The sequence below is a fragment of the Clarias gariepinus genome, chromosome 13 (assembly GCF_024256425.1).
Source record: "Clarias gariepinus isolate MV-2021 ecotype Netherlands chromosome 13, CGAR_prim_01v2, whole genome shotgun sequence".
Lineage (NCBI taxonomy): Eukaryota > Metazoa > Chordata > Actinopteri > Siluriformes > Clariidae > Clarias > Clarias gariepinus.
In genome coordinates this window covers 5819243-5838580 of record NC_071112.1, presented here as the reverse complement: position 1 = coordinate 5838580, position 19338 = coordinate 5819243, and the positions used below count along the sequence as shown (strand labels likewise).

Genomic DNA, 19338 nt, shown 5'->3' with positions numbered 1-19338 from the left:
ATATGGCATTTTCATACTTACTTGATCACGCCCTGTGCTCATTTATTTATTTATTTATTTATTTATTTATTTATTTATGTATATTAAGACCAATCTTTTATTTATATATATATCTCAGGAACAAGCCTCATTCTACCCACAGCTGTCAAAAAGCGACTCCAAACCACACAATAGATGAAACTGTATAATGTTTTCTTTTCAAAGTTTTAGTTTTTAACCAAAGCACTTAAAACTTATATGGAAATCAGGACAAACTTCAAGCACAGGGTCTTTCAAAAGGCTCTATACATGAGGGGGAATTCAGCTTAATGTCTTTCAAACTTTTTCATACTTGGATTATATTATGTTTTCTCTCTCTCTCTGTCTTTCTCTTTCTAAACAGCCTTTATGAATGTCTTTTAAAAAAAAACATATTCAAATCATATCAAATCTCATAACTGAATCGGGAAGCTTTTCGCGCAAGGACGGATTGTCCCCATTGTATGTACATATTTAGGACATAAAGTATCAATTTAACATTTTTTTTTAATCCAATTAAAAAAAAAATTTCATTTGTTTAAGGGTCAGATCAAATTTTTTTAATTTTTTGTAGTATACAAATATTTTTCATAATGTAATGCAAAAAATTGTTTTATCATCTCTCCAGGAACAACACTGTGGTATTGATTTATACTGTATATAAAAGAGTGCCTCCTAATCCGCAGACAAAAGGATAATCCTACATAATACTGTATATAAGATCATTCTTATTAGAATGTTAAATTGTACAAGGTTCTTCATTAATGGTTGTTAAAAGTTGTGGAGCTAAAGTCTGGATGCCTCGGCAAAAATGTCACTAAAGTATAAATTACACCAAATGCTTAAATTGATGGCCTGTGGCATCACAACACTTCACAGTTTATACGCTGAATACGAGAATGATTTAAAAATGTCTTAAGGCAAAGCAGACACTGTAGGATGATGATTATTATTATTATTGATCAGTTATTGATGTGTTAACTCAGACTTTACAATTTAATCTCCCTTCCCGTACGGCCTGAAGCTGTGACCTCACTGCTTACGCTGCAACTTCTATTTAAACAAGATATCTGTCGGTTTTGTAGTGTGAATTAGACGTACAGTTCTGTATTCAAAAAAATCTTAAACTCTTCATATTTCTTGTACGTTTAATGTACATTTCAGGAATAGTACCCGAGGAATGTTTTTCGTTTGTTAAACCACACAGTGACCTATTAATTATTCAAGCTGTAAAAATTCTAACTTAAGGCACGAACCCGTGAGAAACAGGTGCAGATGATAACAGATGATCAGGTCGGTGATTAGTATACTGCTAATGCTAAATGCTAAGGGATGGGAACAGATGAGAGGTCACAGTAAAAAATTTGTTCCCAGTCCTTTTTTTAATTTCATCTAAATAATTTAATGTCATTTAATATGAAGAAGTAAAGGGGTTGGCTCCAGAATCTTTTCCCAGCGCTGTACGTGACGGTGCGTTGAGGTGATTTCCTGTAGAACTCTCACACTGCAAGACAGCTGACCACAATCTGACACACCAAAAACACTTGAGATCTGAGCCACAGCACTGATTGGTTATGTGATTAATCAGGCTCTGGGGCCGTCCTCACACTGCATGTCAGACAGCATCTGAGCTCGCGGAAGATCCGTACAGTGTCAGCAAGAAGTGATTTTGTTCCATGCTGAGATTTCCCTTTGTGCTGTGATTGTTCCATGGTGTGTCTTGAGTGGTCTGTTTTGTCCTGCTGCTAGTTTTGAAACTATTAGTTATAATATATATAAATGTTAACGTAGTTACAGTGAAACCTCGGATTTCGAGTAACGCGATTTGCGAGTGTTTCACAAGACGAGCAAAGATTTTTAATAAATTTTGACTTGGAAAACGAACGAGTCTTGGTTTACGAGTACCGAGTATCATGTATCACGCATGCGCTTCTTGTTTTGACGCAGAGCGTCACGTGATCACAACTGAGCCAATGGTTTTTCTCTCTTTTGCGCTGCGGAATTGTGGGTAATCGTCTTCCCTGCTGGGTTTTAGTGCGCGTCTCTTGCTGGTAAAATCAACATTCGTGTACGCGTGTAAAACATATTTTATTTTGTATCTTTATGAATGTGTACAGCGCGCGTAAAAAGCAAAAGCAAGTCTCATTAGACAGGTTAAAGATCCATTTTCTCTCTCTGCTTAAGGCTCAGCCTGCTCGATGTGTCTGTGTGCGATGTGGACACCGTGCCACACACACACAGACCCCTCCTACTTTCGCCTTCACTTACACACACATACACTCTTTCTTTCTGCTCTACACAGAAATACTGCTCTGTCACGATTCTTTTTAAAGTTAAAGTGCAGGTTAATTTGTTTTATATTTGCTTTACAGCAGTGATTCCGTTAGTGAGTCGCTCAATCAAGTATCATTAGAGAGATTTATTTTTATTTTTCCAATAAAACAGTGTTTCTGTTGTGTGCCTTTTTTTTAAGGTAAAGTGCAGGTTAATTTGTTTTATTTTTACTTAATTATTTTTATGTTTTTTTTTTTTTGGGTGTGGAACGAATAATTTGAGTTTCCATCATTTCTTATTTCTTATGGGGAAATTTAGTTTACTGTACAAGTGTTTTGGAATACAAATTATGCTCGTAATCCGAGATTCCACTGTATATAAATAGTAGTGTGAGAGCAGGACGCACCAGCCGAGTGTGTAGAGCTCATCAAAAGGCCCGGCTCAGTCTGCCATCCAGGACCAAGTGGAAATTTGGGCTGAGTGATTGAAGTGTTTAACAGTTTGTGTTTGGCTCTCACCTCACACCACTTGTGGCCCCTCAGTCACTCTTGTGCCTGTCTAGCTCCTGCCCTGGTTACTGCGGGATGCTGTTACTGTAGTAACCGCACACACATGACATCGTGTACGTGTCTCTCTTTCTCCGTACAGCTCTGTATCTGTGTAACGTGACTCTGTAAGATGATCAGCAGCTGATCCGCTAAGTGCGTCAGACAGAACGAGCAGTCTGGGTTTTCTCTCTGTCTATCCATCTGTTTCTTTTTTTGTTCTCTGTTGCTGTGAAGGATTAATATCTTCGTTTAGGATCCCCTGAGAAATAAAAACATGGTCTGGGTCAGATTAAAGTTAAAAGGAGAGCGAGGGTATAACACACACACACACTTAAATCACACAGGATTAATCAGTTCACCACGCTGATCAGTCTTGGCTTCAGAGCAAGCACACTCTCACAGGTCTTGCGTCCGGGTAGACCGAACATTAATCAGACGCCGGTGCGGTGCTAGCAAGAATGTGTTTAATGTTCTCAGACCGAGCATTAAATGTTGTTTGGACACCGCGGGGTGTTTTTGGAAGCTGATCCGTTTTTAAGTGTTTACAAAATAAAGCTAACGCCGATTATTTTCAGCGTAATTCCTGTCATCTGGGGTAACTAGTGCACAAAGTGCATGTTCTTAAATAGTATTCGATTTTTCATTAGTGCATGAAACATCACCATATTTATACATAAGGGGAATTATTATCCATATTATGAAATTATAAGGAGGGTACAAAATGAAGTCGTTCATTAAAGTACATTTTTTTTGTGACAGGCTTCGAGGAGTTAACACTTTCAGGTATCTTTTGTCTACGTATTCAAGTCTAAGAGTAAATGTTACTGCTCTTAAGGTTTCTTAAGAAAATCACTTTAACTCTGTGATGACTTGCACCATCGTCTGGTGAGCTGTCACTAAATTTAAGCATCAATTAGCTTTTAATTCGGTCAGAGAGGTTACTGCAGAGATCACGGAGCATACAGGAAACCTCTGCTTGTCTACAGGCGGTAATCTATAGTCAAGTCGTCCAATTTAACTACATGCACGTACGTGCCTTTTTAAAGGCTGCACAGTCTTAAAATGAAATGTTTCACTTGACCCTCATTTCACTCATCGCCTGGTGAAGAGGTGAAGGCCAGAATTGCGTGAAACCACATGTGCGAGTATATGTCAGGTGAAGTGTGTTAGATCTCTGCAGGAAGCCTTTATAACAGACATGTGGATGGTGCCACATGGACACTTTGATGGACAAACGACTGCTGTGGATGTCTTCCTTAGTGGCCAGTCGATAAACCTGTATAAATTAAAATGATAAGACTGTCCCTAAAGAGCAAGCCGAGGACGACTCCCTGAGATTTTCTCACTCCCGTGTTGTTTTCTGACTCACTCTTTAGATCTACATTACAGTTTAATCTGCCTCCATATTTCTGTAAAGCTGCTTTGTGACAAACTGAGTCGAATTAAACAATAGAAGGTTAAAGGTTAAACGTCCAGACGACAGCAGATTTAGCAGGTGTGTGCGATGCTCTCACGCTTTTTAGAAGCTGTTAAAGCTGCTTCAGTCCGAGTTTGTTTTAACGGAGACCAAAAGCAGCCACATAAGACAAACCTAAAGACCAAATTAGACTACAGAAACCCCTTTCAGCTTGAAACGGTCTTTAATGAGGGCCGACGCTGGCTCGTGGTTGTTTGATAGCACCCCCGCAGGAAGCTGCTCAGCTTTAAGCTTTCGAGCCACATGACACAGACTCAGTGTTGACCCTGGATAGGAAGTGACGAGCGTTATGGCAAGAACCATTTTAAGCGTTTTTTAAACTGGTTTATGGAACCCACAGTGGTTTATACCACCCTGTGTGTGTGTGTGTGTAATGGAGACCTAGTGCTGTGGTAACTTTATACAATGGCCTGGCTGTAATGAAAGCCTGACACTGGCTAAACTTTGACTAAATGCCATGCCATCCGAGCTCAAACTTATTGAACTGAGCATCTCAAGAGACGGTCGTGTAATTTCAGGGTTGCGCCATCATGTTGCTGAAAGTCGATTGAATTTAGTATGGAAATCTTACTTAGATTTTTTTCCCCATCTGTTTTCTCCCATCCCTTTTTTTTTTTTTTAATGACCGAGCTTTATGGTCGGCTAAGCAATAAAAAACACTAACACTCGTTACAGTGTTTGTAATTTAAACACTTTATCAATGATTGACTCTGTCCAGTTATTTCAACACTTAACCCTGTGGTTACAGTTCAGTCATATTTATATCTAAACTACTGCTGCGGTAAGAGAAATCTTACTATATTTAAGTGTGTGTGAGTGTGTGTGTGTACACATCATATTTTGAGGTGTAAATTGTGTAAAAAGAAAAAAATCACACAGGCTTCAAGACATATAGCACTCGACTCTGCACATAGCCTGAAGATGCACTTAACATGAATGAGTGTGTGTGTGTAAAAAAGCACTTATTTTAGACCTTCATGAGCAACACTGAGAACTGGAGTGTGTCGCCCTCTAGTGGCTAAACTTCATCAGTTTCAGATAGTAAGTTCTGATGATGCTCAGACCCGATGTTTTCAGGACTAGCAATAAAATGTGTGATGAGGGTCTTGCAGTGTTGGAGAAATCCGTTATGGCATCAGTACATACTGTATATCACTAATTGTTCATTTCCCGTTATCCTTTCTCCCCTCAGGTGGAGAGCGAGTCGCACGAGCTGTCGGACGGCGCTCTGATCGACCTGTGCGGCGCGACGCTGCTGTGGCGCACAGCCGAGGGTCTCCGTCGCGCGCCCACCCTGAAACACCTGGAGGCGCTCCGGCAGGAGCTGAACGCGGCGCGGCCACAGTGTCCCGTAGGCCTCAACACGCTGGCGTTCCCGAGCATGCGGCGTTGCCAGGGCGCCGTGGCCGAGAAGCAGCCCTGGGCGTACCTGCAATGCGGCCACGTGCACGGCTACCACGACTGGGGCGAGCGGGGCGGGGCCGGGGGCGGTACCGAGCGGGAGTGTCCGATGTGCCGCGCCCGCGGGCCCTACGTGCCGCTGTGGCTGGGCTGCGAAGCTGGGCTATATGTCGACGCAGCTCCGCCCACTCACGCCTTCAGCCCGTGCGGCCACGTGTCCTCGGAGAAGACGGCCTCGTTCTGGAGTCAGATCCCACTTCCACACGGCACACACACCTTCCACGCCGCGTGCCCCTTCTGCGCCCAGCAGCTCAGCACCGGCCACAGCCATGTCCGACTCATCTTCCAAGGGCCCGTGGACTGACCTCTGACCTTTTTTGAACCTACCGGGGCCTGTCCCGCTCCATGCACTCCTCAGTTCAGTTCTTTTTTTTTCTTTCTTTTTTTTTTCTCCCAAAACCATAAATTAAACTCTTGGTGTTCTTTCACTGTTCTGTTCTTTGACGACAAACACACAACAGAGAGCCGTCTAGACTCTCGCGTCTCACATCGCTCTCTACAAAACCACATTCGTCTGTGCTAAACACCGTGTACACCTAGGGATTATCCTGAGCCGTGCCGCGTGCAGAATTCAGCAGGGCCGTGTGTGGGCTTTCCTGACTCTTGGACTGTTTTCTTCAATTTTATTTAATCTACTTTCTAAGTGACCTTTTTCTAGTGATTTTTTTCTTAATCCAGATGACAAACAGAGAATATATATTTTCAAGTGAAACTAAAAAGTACCTGAACAAGGCAAAAAAAAAAAAAAAGAAGAAAAGAAATAAATAAATGAATAGAAATGAAAGTGTGAGCTGCCACAGGAAGCGCCCGGGTCGTCTCGGGTCGTGAACTGCAAGAGTCTGAGGGGCTACAGTAATATATTACAGTGTTTCTTTGCTAATATGCTAATAAAAAAAGAAAACATTATTGGATTTTAGTAATGCAATAATCATCCTTTACACCAGAGTGTCTGTGATGTAACATGAACTTAACACTTACGACTCGATTCATCACTGCTGCGAAAACAAGGAAACGCGTTTAGATTTTAGAGATTGTTTTTTCATGTAAATCAAATATGCCTAGTTAAAAAACAAATACTTACCGTTTTTATTTCTGCATAGTATCAATGTTAATCCAGTGTAAGATTCTCGGTGTGTACTGTTTTGGAGTTCTTCTCTGTGTATCTGCTCCTTTTTTCTTTTTTCTTTTTTCCTGTTCTTGTTTCTTGTTTTCATCATCCCATGTTTAGCCTTGGCTATGTGTACTCAGTGTTTATGTAGCTAACACACATGTTTGTGTGTGGGTGCGTGTGTGTGTGTGAGAGAGAGAGAGAGAAAACACTTCCACCTCAAAGCAATAGTCTGAGGGCTTCAAACCAACACCGTGATGCAGGAAGTGAACTAGGCTTGGAATAGAAGTGTTAAATTGTAGGTTAGTGGTCCGACCGGTGATGATGCGATTGAGAAACCCTCGTTTAAGGCTGGTAGGATGGCAGAGATGACGTTTAATTCGAGGGTGTGGAAATGGGAATGGTGTTCTGCACCCGGATCTCAGAAAGCTCGAAATGTGTGGACGCCGAAAAACAAAAAACGATAACTATCCCTTTAATCACCAAGCTAAAACCACATGCTCTAATGATCATTTTACCATGGACCATTTGCTCATCTGTGTGTGTGTCTGTGTGTTTGTGAGTGCGCGCCTACCTGATTGCCTTCCGTGTTTGACGTTTGAGTGACTTGACCTTGCAGACAAGACTCTACAATATACAACAGTTTGTTTTTCTCCTGAGAGCCTTCTAGTCTGGCTTAACCTTAACCGTGACCTCAGACAGAGTGTCCTGGATCAGAGAATACCGTCCTGCTAAACCTCCCAACAGGTCAAGGGAACTTGTACATGTGGATGAGACATTTATAATTCGTGCTCGTTTAAGGGCATGGTGAAGAAGTTTGCTCCACCACCAGCGTGCCTGAAACGAGCAGCCCATTCTTCATCCTTACGTTGATCAACAACGTTTCATATCTGAGCCAACATTTTCTTAATTGAATCCGAAATCGACCCTTTGGGTAAATTGGTTAGCAAGCTGATGTGACATACTTTAGCATGACCTCCAGTGTCTGTCATTTAGTCATCTCTCAGAACTTGTTTTAGTCATTTTAGACTTTAGATTGGTCTCCAGTGTGTTTTTTGTCCTTTTTCCTTAGAGTTTAAAAAAGTTTATACTTTGCTGTTTAACGACGTTTGAAAACCAGTAGGTTAAATTATCGCCAACTGTAGGTCTCGCTCTCTCTCATCTTCCCGCCTCCTCAAAGCCTTTTTTTTCCCCTAGTCCAGGCTTTCTTTAAAAAAAACATCTAATATCTAAAGCTTCCTTCTCAATCTTGTCATATCTTGTTCTGTGTCTTGAACTTTTCATCTGACTCATCTGGCACTTCCCTATTGTGATCTTTTACAGTATAAGAAGAGCCTCTCCCCCTCTGCTGTTCTCTTCTTCTCGTCTTCTTGGTGTTCACCAGTAGTTGGCGTCCACTACGTTGCATTTACGGCACCTTCTGGTCCTCATCATCCTCATCTTCCTTTCAGGGTTTAAACAATCCTCTTTTCTCGTCCTGTCGCCCCTCAGCTACTTTCCTCCTTGTCGTCTTTTATCCTTTTCTAAAATACTTCGCACAGTGTGTACTCAGTCTCTTCAAAACTCCAAATTCTCCAAAGGGAGGAAAAAATCATTATCTGAGGAGTATTTTAGCTTGAGCATTATCTCACACACACCCACACACACACACACACACACACTGAGGGGTTCAGAGACCTGTGTTAACTTGTTAAAGTCGAAGAAGAATATGAGACCTTTTAAGAGAAACGAGTGTATCACCGGTTCTATATTGTGCAGACATGATTTGATAGTTGTGTAACAGTCATTACGTTAATCCTTTCTTTGTCACATGTACTTTACCGCATCGTGAACTCCTTTTCTTGGCGTATCCCAGGTTAGGAGCAGCGTCAGGCATCGACACAGCGTCCCGGAGCAGAAGGGGTGGAGAGACTCGCTCAAGGGCCACAAAACAGCGGCAGATTTGCAGTCATGAACCTCCGATCAGTAACCCAAAGCTTTAACCTGCTACCCAGACCGGAGCCGATTTCGTCTGGTAACGTGTAAAAGATAAACCGTTAATAAATATCACGTCGTTTCATTTCCCTAGTAGCTCGGACCGAGTGAACACACTGAGTCTGTTTCACATGGTGACATTTAACGTCAGGAGAACACGTGAGCTGCAGTAGTTGCTGTACCACTAAAACCTCATCATCTAACCTACTTTAGATGTCCTTCCTCAGCCGTAAAGGAAAACTGCTCCTGAAGCTGTGGGATATGATAAAGGACGTCCGGGTGCTGATCCAATGCATGTTTAAATGTAGTTAGTTTGGGTTCCAAGCAACAGGGATTTCACTGGATGTCGAGCGAGAAAATGCAGTTCATTATTTATCCCAGTTCAAACCATTATCTCTCAACTCCACTGCATCTGGTGCTGGATACTCGCTTTAAAATCATCCCTAGCAGCTGCAGAGCTCCAAAGCACCATCTTTGTGTCGTGTATCGGACAGGATCGACCCTGGTGAGGGGAGTGCGTTTCCCCCATCCTGGATCGTTTCCTCATCCAATTTGGGTTTTTTGTCTTCTTCAAGTTAGAACTTGTTTTAACTGCGTGAGTTTTAAGACATGTGGACTAGATGTAGAGCAAAGGGAGTGTGTATGTGTGTGTGTGTGTGTGTGTGAGAGAGAGAGAGAGCGAGACTGAAATGGAACAGCAAAGCTTCAAATGATTTTTTTATTTATTTATTTTTCAATACACCTTTAGTGCTTTGAGCAGATTACGTCACACTACATCACAACAAACCTTCTGACTGTTGTCTTTTATAGACTCCGCTGTAGACTCACTTAGCGAGCAGACATTAATGCTAGCGTAATAGCTACCTCGGTGCTGTGCTTGCTTGTCAGCAGTGACTCATCTCCGTTAACAAATAATCAAAGATAGTCTGTTTTACACTGTTTCACACACCTTTTATAAGCCCTGGGCTTCGTGACGTTTATGCACATAGTGGATTTAGCCGTTTGGTCGCACAGATGTTCTGCAGAGCCTCGATCCGTTACACCGAAACCACTGCATGGTAAATGCTGCCGCCGCCGCCAGGAGCAGCCCTGGGAATTCTCTCAGCCATTGGTCGGCTGCTTCCTGAGCCTCGTTCCTTCATCCCTTTCTTCGTCTTTGTGATATTTCCTCATGATAAAGAGGTGCTGTCCTTTTTAAAACCTCTGCGGTGGTGCCTGCAGTGTGTCCTGCTGACCCGAGTGCAGAATGTTCCTGCCGATTCCTTCAGCTCAGGGAGAACTTCCCTTCTTTTTGGAAGCGACATAAAAAGCGACATAAAGCTCTTTGAGTATCAGGCCGTCCTGATCTCCACCTCCTACTGAAGCCCTTTACACACACAAGCATTGCTAATGAGTGCTCGCTGCCGCCAAGGCCTGAGGATACCTCGCTGACGTGAACCTCTTTCATCCTGTGTGAACCCTTCATCATGTGTGATGCCCTCCTCCTCATCATCATCATCGTCCTCAGATTGTCTCTAGTACAGAAAGGGCTTTTCTTTCCAAATCCTTATTTGGTTTGTCTCGTTTGTCCTGTTTGTTTGTTTGTTTGTTTGTTTGTTTGTGTGTATGCATGGTCTGTCGTTAAGAGCATCATTTTTCAAGAGAATTCCTGTGCTTCACTTCGAAAGCTGACAAGGTTACTGATCTGATGGCTTTTGTACCAACTTGAAAGAATAAAAAAAACAATTGAAAAAAAAATGGGTTTTTATTTGTCCCTGTTTGTAATGAGGAGTGTGCGTGCGTGTGTGTGTGTGTGTGTGCGTGGTGAATGAAAATGGATAATGACAGGATGGTGTGTGATGCAACCCAAGTAAAACTGGATTCAACCTTGGGAATTGATTATTTTTATTTTATTTTATTTTTCATGAGTACATCTTAACTGTTAATCTCTCCCCTCCCCCCCAAAAAAACAACAACTTCCCAACAGTGTTTAACTGATGGTACTTAGTTAGCGACCTAGTAACCCAGTGTTACAAGGTTCTATCTAATGATGGGAAACTTAAGCACTTTTGTTGCTCTGGATAAGAGCGTCTGCCAAATGCCTAAATGTATAATTCGAAATCCTAGATTTAAACCCAAATCGCTGTAACTCAAATTTCCAGTCTGTATCATGATGAGGCGGATTAATAACACTGCCCCATGATCGCTTCTGCTCAATCTTCATTCAGAGCACTTGCTTGTTTGTCCACATGGTGGCAGTGTTATGGGTCCTAATGGAATTTCAGTGCTCATGTTTAATTTACAGACGAAGCAGACTCCACATCCACACCATGTGCACTACATAGTCCACTAGTGCACGGTGGAGAGATGATGTACCCTTATGGATGCAGAATACCCATAGTGCACCGCAGCATTTCAGGATGACCTAGATACATCTACAGGAGGTAGTGTATAAAGCACGAATGGCAAGTACAAGAGTGTGTGGTCATGGTGGGATTATTTAAAGCACTTACCTTGTTTTTCATGTTGTTAGTATGTGTGTGTGTGTGTGTGTGTGTATATATATATATATATATATATATATATATATATATATATATATATAATATAGACGTATATACAGTGGGGCAAAAAAGTATTTAGTTATCCACCAATTGTGCAAGTTCTCCCACTTGAAAATTACAGGCCTCTCTCATCTTTCATATCTTGCAAATTATGGTGAAAATAAGTATTATGTCAATAACTACATTTCATCTCAATACTTTGTTATATCCCCTTTGTTGGCAATGATGGAGGTCAACCATTTTCTGTAAGTCTTCACAAGGTTTTCACACACTGTTGCTGGTATTTCGGCCCGTTCCTCCATGCAGATCTCCTCTAGAGCAGTGATGTTTGGGCTGTCGCTGGGCAACACAGACTTTCAACTCCCTCCAAGATTTTCTATGGGGTTGAGATTTGGAGACTGGCTAGGCCACTCCAGGACCTTGAAATGCTTCTTACGTACCCAGTCCATTGTTGCCCTGGTGGTGTGTTTGGGATCATTGTCATGCTGAAAGACCCAGACACATTTCATCTTCAGTGCCCTCCCTGATGGAAGAAGGTTTTTACTCAAAATCTCATGATACATGGCCCCATTCATTCTTTCCTTTACACGGATCAGATGTCCTGGTCCCTTTGCAGAAAAACAGTCCCAAAGCCTGATGCTTCCACCCCCATGCTTCACAGTACAGTACGTAAGGTGTTCTTTGGATGCAACTCATCATTCTTTCTCCTCCAAACACAAAGTTCTGTTTTGGTTTTATCTGACCATATGACATTCTCCCAATCCTCTTCTGGATCGTCCAAATGCTCTCTAGCAAACTTCAGACGGGCCTGGACATGTACTGGCTTAAGCAGCGGGACACGTCTGGGACTGCAGGATTTGAGTCCCTAGTGGTGCAGTGTGTTACTGATGGTAGCCTTTGTTACTTTGGTCCCAGCTCTCTACAGATCACTAGGTCCACTGTGTGGTTCTGGGATTTTTGCTCACAGTTCTTGTGATCTTTTGGACCCCACTGGGTGAGATCTTGCGTGGAGCCCCAGATCGAGGGAGATTATCAGTGATCCTGTATGTCTTTAATTTTCTAATAATTGCTATTTCTAATAATTTTACTCAACACATTATCAAAACCTAGGAGGATAGCGCTGAACCATCAACTTAGTAGAAGGTACTGAATGTGATTGGAAAAAATATAAATGGAGACTCATCAGAAAAAAGGTCATGTGACCTAATGAGTCCAGATTGAGCCTATTCCAGAGCGAGGTGTGTATTAGGGTAAGAAGAGAAGCACATGAAGCGATGCACCCATCACGCATAGTGTCCACTGTACAAGCCTCTGGAGACAGTGTTATGATCTGGGGTTGATCTGTTGCTCAGGTCTAAATGAGTTCTCAGCAACGTTATGTGGCAAAAAAATCAGTCAGCCGATGACCTGAACTGTACTGAATGACCTGAGTATCACATCTATGGAGTTCTTCCCTTCTCTGATGGCACGGGGGATACTCCAGAACTCCGATTGTGAAAGATTTAGTGGTTCTGGAAGCGTGAGGAATCATTTACACTCATGAATTGGACCCCACATTGTGCTGCGTAATCAAAGCTAAAGATGATGAAAGTTTTTTTTTTTTTTTTTTGTCAGGCAAAGGTAAGTGTTAAGGAGATGCACTTTCCAAGCAAAAGCTTGTTCTTTTGTTACATGTCCATTATAAAGAAAAAAGGGACATTGTTTGAGAAGGGTCAGTGGCTTCACTTTGAAGGACATCTTGCTTTTCTTTTCTTTAGGAAAACAAATTCTTTTTGACTTCTTGATTTGCATAAACTTCACCGGTTGATTTATGTCCTGGACTAAACAGTGTCTTTGTTTGCGTTGTCATCGTGCCTATGGATTAAGAACGCTGTGTGTGTGTGTGTCTTTGTGCTTCTTGTATAATGGTGTGTCTTTCATACAGTAATGCTGCACTGGGCTTTCTGCCACGTCACCACATGCGACGCCGTCCAAAGACCTCTTCTGCGTGTGCGTGTGTGTGTGTGTGTGTGTGTGTCGAGCAGGTGAATGAACAGACCCACTGTATTGGACCTAAGATCAGAATGAATGAAGGCTCTAAAAGTAAGTGTGTTAACCCTGGGTGCGAGTTTCTCATTCATCACTGGTGAACACTCTTGGCTGACTTTAATCAGTGAAAGTGAAGCTGTTTGTTACGTGATCTGCATTTTTTTGTCTTTTGTCCCACATAAGAGGAGAAGGAGCTACAGTATGTTAGTGTTGTACTCCGAAATGCTCTATATACAGTATTTACTTTATTTTGTTTATTTAATTGCATTGTGGAGCATATACAGTACAGTACAGTCAGGAACTCCAAGAATTTTTCATCAAATTGGACGTACAAAGATTTCCACATTCCACTGTCCCACAGAGACCCTGAGGTCCCCTTTAAAAACATGGAGAAGAAATTAAAAGTCCCGCGAAATCTGTTGTGAGAGAGACACGTCCACACGTCCAGATCTTTGGACCTTTGTTTCAGAACACTATTCAAGTCCCGCATAGGTTTTTAAGAAATAATAGATGAGAATGAATTCTTGTGGCCAGTTAGACCAGTATTTCTTACCCTTACCAGAGCAATTATACCATTATATTATTATAGCAGTATTTCTCAACCTTACTCAAGCTTGCAAACTGAAAATGGCTGATAGTTTTGCAACAGGTTTTATTCAATTATTATTAATATTATTATTTAAATAATCATTATCTGTAAATCACTTAATAATACATAAATCAGGTTTAGATTTAATAATTAACAAATATTTTGCCATCGGGCTAAAAACATAATCCGCCTTTGTTCTCAAAGTTTATATCATTTTTTTTATATAATTTATTTTACAAAAATAAATAAACAAAACAAAGAGTCCTTAACTCATCTTACATTGACCCACATACAGTCTTATGCAAAAGTTTTGGCACCTCTTGATAAATAACAGATTTGGGTGATTTTTTTTTTTTGTTGTTGAAAAGATGCATAGTTACTTTTTATGCCATAAATTGAACAAAAAATGTAAAATAAAAACATTATTATGGCACTGTGCAAAAGTTTGAGCACCCTAAGAGTCCCAGAGTCTCAGATTCTTTTTACAAGGTTTCAGACCTTAATCAGCTCGTTAGATCTGATGCATGGCAACAGCTGTCATTAGTAAATGACAATTTCAAAGCTTTACAAATACTTTGACTCTTCAAACCTTGTGCACACACTTGCAGACACTCAACAACCGTGGATTCCTCTAAGCAGCTCTGTAAGACTCTGAAAATGGAAATTATTGATGCCCACAGTACAGGAGAAGGCTGGTTACAAGGAGATAGCAAAGCAATGTCAGCTTGCAGTTTCCACAGTGAGAAATTTAATTAAGAGATGGCAGTTCAGGGGAACCCCATTAAGCATGGGGGTGAATCTATCATGCTTTGGGGTTGTGTTGCAGTCAGTGGCACAGGAAACATTGCACGGGTGGAGGGAAGAATGGATTCCACTAAATACCAGCAAATTCTGGATGCAAACATCACACAGATCAGTAAAAAATCTGAAGCTGAAAAGAGAATGGCAACAACAGGACAATGATCCTAAACATACCTCAAAATCCACTATGGAACACCTCAAGAGATGCAAGCTGAAGGGTTTGAAACGGCCATCACAGACCCTGATTTAAACATTGAAAATTTGTGGGTAGATCTTAAAAGAGCTGTGCATGCAAGACGACCAAAGAATATTACAGAACTAGAAGCCTTTTGCAAGGAAGAATGGGAGAAAACCCCAAGTACAAGAACTAAAGACTTTTAGCTGGCTATAAAAAGCGTTTGCAAGCTGTGATATCTGCCAGAGGAGGTGTACTGTAAGTACTGATTATGTAGGGTGCCCAAACTTTTGCACAGTGACACAATAATGTTTTTATTTTTTATTTTTGTTCAATTTATGACATAAATGACAATTAAAAAAAAAAAATCACCAAAAGCTGTTATTTAGTAAGGGGTGCCTAAACTTTTGCATAAGACTGTATACTGTAGCTTTTCTGCACAAACCTTTTTGTTTGTTTGTTTGTTTTCTATGTTTTTCCCCCTTTGCTTATGTTTATGGGTTTCGGTGCCATCAATCATCTCATTGTGTGAAACAATACCAACATTGCTTAGCTTTTAGCTACTTTAACAGTCCATAATATACGCCGACACGTCTCATTAAATACAGACAAAGGTTTGGATTCAATGTCTACATTCTAGAACAATACTGCATTTTATTTAAAAACTATGAAATAACACACATGGCATTGGTAATGAAATAACACTAACAGTTAGTTGTTATTTTTACGACATGAAGGTTCTGGATCAGGTCTCGCAAGAACAGTATTGTGTCGAGTGCATTGGCAAAACCCATCAAGCACCATGACGAAACTGTCCCTCATGAAGACCTTCCCAGGAAAACAAGACCAGAACTGACCTCTGCTGCAGAGGAGAAGTTCATTTAGAGTCACCAGCCTCAGAAATCACCAATTAACAAACAGCACCTCAGATTAGAGCCGTTATGAAGAAGCTTTACAGAGCAGAAGTAGCAGAAACATCTCAATATCAACTGTTCAAATGAGAATGTAGAAAGAAGTCAAATGGAACAGTCATGGAGTTAGAAGGTTTAATTCTATGCTATCCTGGTAATATTATCTACATGAGCTTCAAATGAAAGGTTGGAATCTATAATCACACCGAGGTCTTTTACTTGATGGAACAGAAAGTCCTTCAGAAGTTACAGTGTGATCTAAAATCTTTCTTCTAGCTGCATGCTGTCCTATGACTAGAACTTCTGTCTTATCAGGAATAGTGTGTATGTAAGAGTGGTAGTGTGTATGACACATTTGACCGAAATGGCATGAGATTTAGATTGGTGTTGATTAGTTTCTCACCTTCCCTTGGTGTCTCCCTGCTTTTAAATAACATCTCATGGTTTGATCAAATCTTTTGATCAGATCTTTACAAACGGTATTGACATCTACATCAAGTTTCCACGCAGACATCAAGAATTTAAAAGGCTCGGATTATGGGACATCATGTGCTTGTCTCCTTCTATCTAATCAGATTGGAATAAACGGAAATGGATTGAAGCATGTCCAGGCATGAACATTACAAGAACATTTTACAGTAGAGTGTAAACAAAAGAAGCGTAATTGTTGGCCAATCAGTGGGTGAACTGTACCTGAGGCAAATAGCTAGGAATCGCAAAATCCCTCTTTTACCACAAACAGGATTATAGTTCAGATAACTCATCCTGTCATGACATGAACAAACGGAGTCTTCTGCAATAAATTATCACTGGCCAACATAATAACAACCCAGAAAAGTAATCAACCATGAATGTAATGCAAATCTACAGCTTTTAATGTTATAGTCCCACAAATGTCATAAATTTCCCACAAACGTTTGGATTTCTAACTTAACACATGCAGATTTGGATTACACTGGCGGGTGTTATAGATGTCCTCGAACATGTGTTGAGAGAACCTGCCCAGAGGAGTTATTCCTTTTAAATCCCGGAGGAAAGTCGTATTATAGGATAAAAAATGTATTAACAAATTCCTGCAAGTGATGTATACCGTGCTGTTAGGTTTACTTCTTAAGTCTTCTTGTATTCAGATGCCATTTTTCAAAATGTCATCACTGTTGGCATTAACAAACCTTACAAATAATTTCTTATGTTAAATATTATGTAATGCTTTTCGTCTGTAGGTAAATTAAATTATAACTCCAGGTAGTCCCCGACCTTAATAAACAACTTCCGTTCCAGGAGCACGTTCGTAAGTTGGATTTGTTCTTAAGTCTGTCAAAGTGAGTCTTTTACGCCTTTGAGACAGATATACGTAAAGCATATGTAAAGTATAACAATCCACATGACATGGCACCGAATGCCATTTTGTCTCAGAGCTGTTTTCCAGTGTATTGGACTGCACACTATATTCTGAATTTAGGATTATTCACCATCAGGACAGCTTTACAGGACAGACATTTTCTATCTTCGTGCTCCTGGACTAAATAACTTTCTTAATTTTTCCTGCACCTTCACACACACATACAGTATACAATGGAAGCTTGGATTATGAGCATAATTAGTTTCGGAAGCGGGCTCGTATTCCAAAACACTCTTAAACCAAATTTAATTTTCCCCTAATAAATAATGGAAACTTAAATTAATCATTCTACAACCCCCCCAAAAAAATACATCAAAATAATTATCACAAAATATAAAGTAAAAATAAAACAAATTAACCTGCACTTTACCTTTAAAAATAAATCCCAACAGATAAGTGTGTGTGTTTACACACATTAAAGGAGGGACTGTTTTATTGGAAAAATTTGCAAGGAACATCACTAATCACACTCGCGTAAGCGCATACTAACTGAATCACTGCTGTAAAGTAAAAAAAAATTAAAAAAAATGAACCTGCACTTTACCTTTAAAAAGAATCACGACAGCGCCGAGTTTCTGTGCAAGGCAGAGAGTCTGCGTCTGTATGTGTGTGGGAGGCCGAGAGGAGGAGGGGGTGGGAGGGGAGCTGTAGAGGCAGGAGAGAGAGAGAGAGTGTGTGTGTGTGTGTGTGTGTGTGTGTGTGGGTGTGTGTGTGTGTGTGTGTGTGTGTGTGTGACAGACTGATACAGAGAGGGAGAGAAAAAATGGATCTTTACCCTCTAATGAGACTTGCTTTTGCTTTTTATGCACACACATGGTCAAAGTGTTGTAGTAAACAGTAGGCCCGTGCACAGAGAGAAAAAAAAACATTGGCTCAGTTGTGATCACATGATGCTCGGCGTCAAAACAAGAAGCGCATGCGTGATGCATGATACTCGGTACTTGTAAACCAAGACAATGCTCGTTTTCCAAGTCAAAATTTATTCAATCTTTGCTCGTCTTGCGGAACACTCACAAATCGCGTTTTATATATTCACTTACACACTGAAAATATTGTATATAATTGTAAGTATTGGTATCTGGTGCACTGCAGTGTTTATTTTTTGCATAATACAGGTGAGCTACCATGATTTGTTCTCATTTACAAATGTTCGTAGAACCGTGGTCCATTCGTATCTGCGGAAATTTGTAACTTGAATGTTTGTTAGTTGTGGACTACATGTATATGAAACTGGGATTTAATCTTCTTACAGACTCGACCACAAAAAGTCTCAAGCATCCAAACTATTTGCAGCAAACGTTAGCTCGAAGTGGATCTGCGCCACATCCGAATTTCTCTTTTTAATCAAAAACGATCCTGAAGTGTACTGGTAAGTGAACTGTAACTGGCAGATGCAGGAAGATTTTTGCTCCACATCTGTTCACGAATACGTTCCTTCTCCTTGTATTACATAAATGTTTGAAGCCGTTGTGTGACGGTCGAGCCCAGATGTTGACGTCCCTCCCATAGACTCCTTTCTCTGTGTGAATGTCTTCTTCTGTAAGTAACTTTAGAGAAAAGGATCTTAATAAGTGTGAATTTAAAGTCGTTCAGCTTAAACAGGTGCAGTAATCCCAGAGTCAGGATACAAGTAACAAGATTCTCTTTATTAAAGAGAAAGAGATTGTGTGTAAGAGAGAAAGAGGAAAGTGACATTCTTTGCTTAATCTAACAGTGCGATTATATGTATTCAATTTCAAACCTCTTTCTGTGAAATGGATCCAGTTCAGGTATCTTGGTCTACTGTTTTATGTTGTTGATAAGATGTGTGTGTGTGTGTGTGTGAGCTGAGTGAGTGAGTAAGTGAAAGATAAACAAGGGATGCATAAAACCAAGCAGGAGGATGGGTTGGCATGCACGCATGCATGAGCGATGAGACTGGAGTTGTGCTGCTTCTCTGAACACGCCTGTTCCTGTTTCCCCAAAAGCATTGTGCTGTGAACATCTGTGAGGGCCAGAGAGCCGCGCTGCACCGGGGAACATCTCTCAA

General features: G+C 40.8%; 1 protein-coding gene across 4 annotated transcripts in view; it reads left to right on the top strand.

Moving 5' to 3' along the window:
• The window catches only part of peli1b (pellino E3 ubiquitin protein ligase 1b), a 44535-nt gene extending 33938 nt beyond the window's left edge, over nucleotides 1-10597 (top strand). For all 4 annotated transcript variants that reach the window (XM_053509671.1, XM_053509669.1, XM_053509672.1 and 1 more), the window contains exon 7: nucleotides 5510-10597. In XM_053509671.1, the coding sequence (XP_053365646.1) occupies nucleotides 5510-6082 (573 nt within the window). In that variant the 3' untranslated portion in view covers nucleotides 6083-10597. The remainder of the gene's footprint in view (nucleotides 1-5509) is intronic.
• The last annotated feature ends 8741 nt before the right edge of the window (nucleotides 10598-19338 follow it).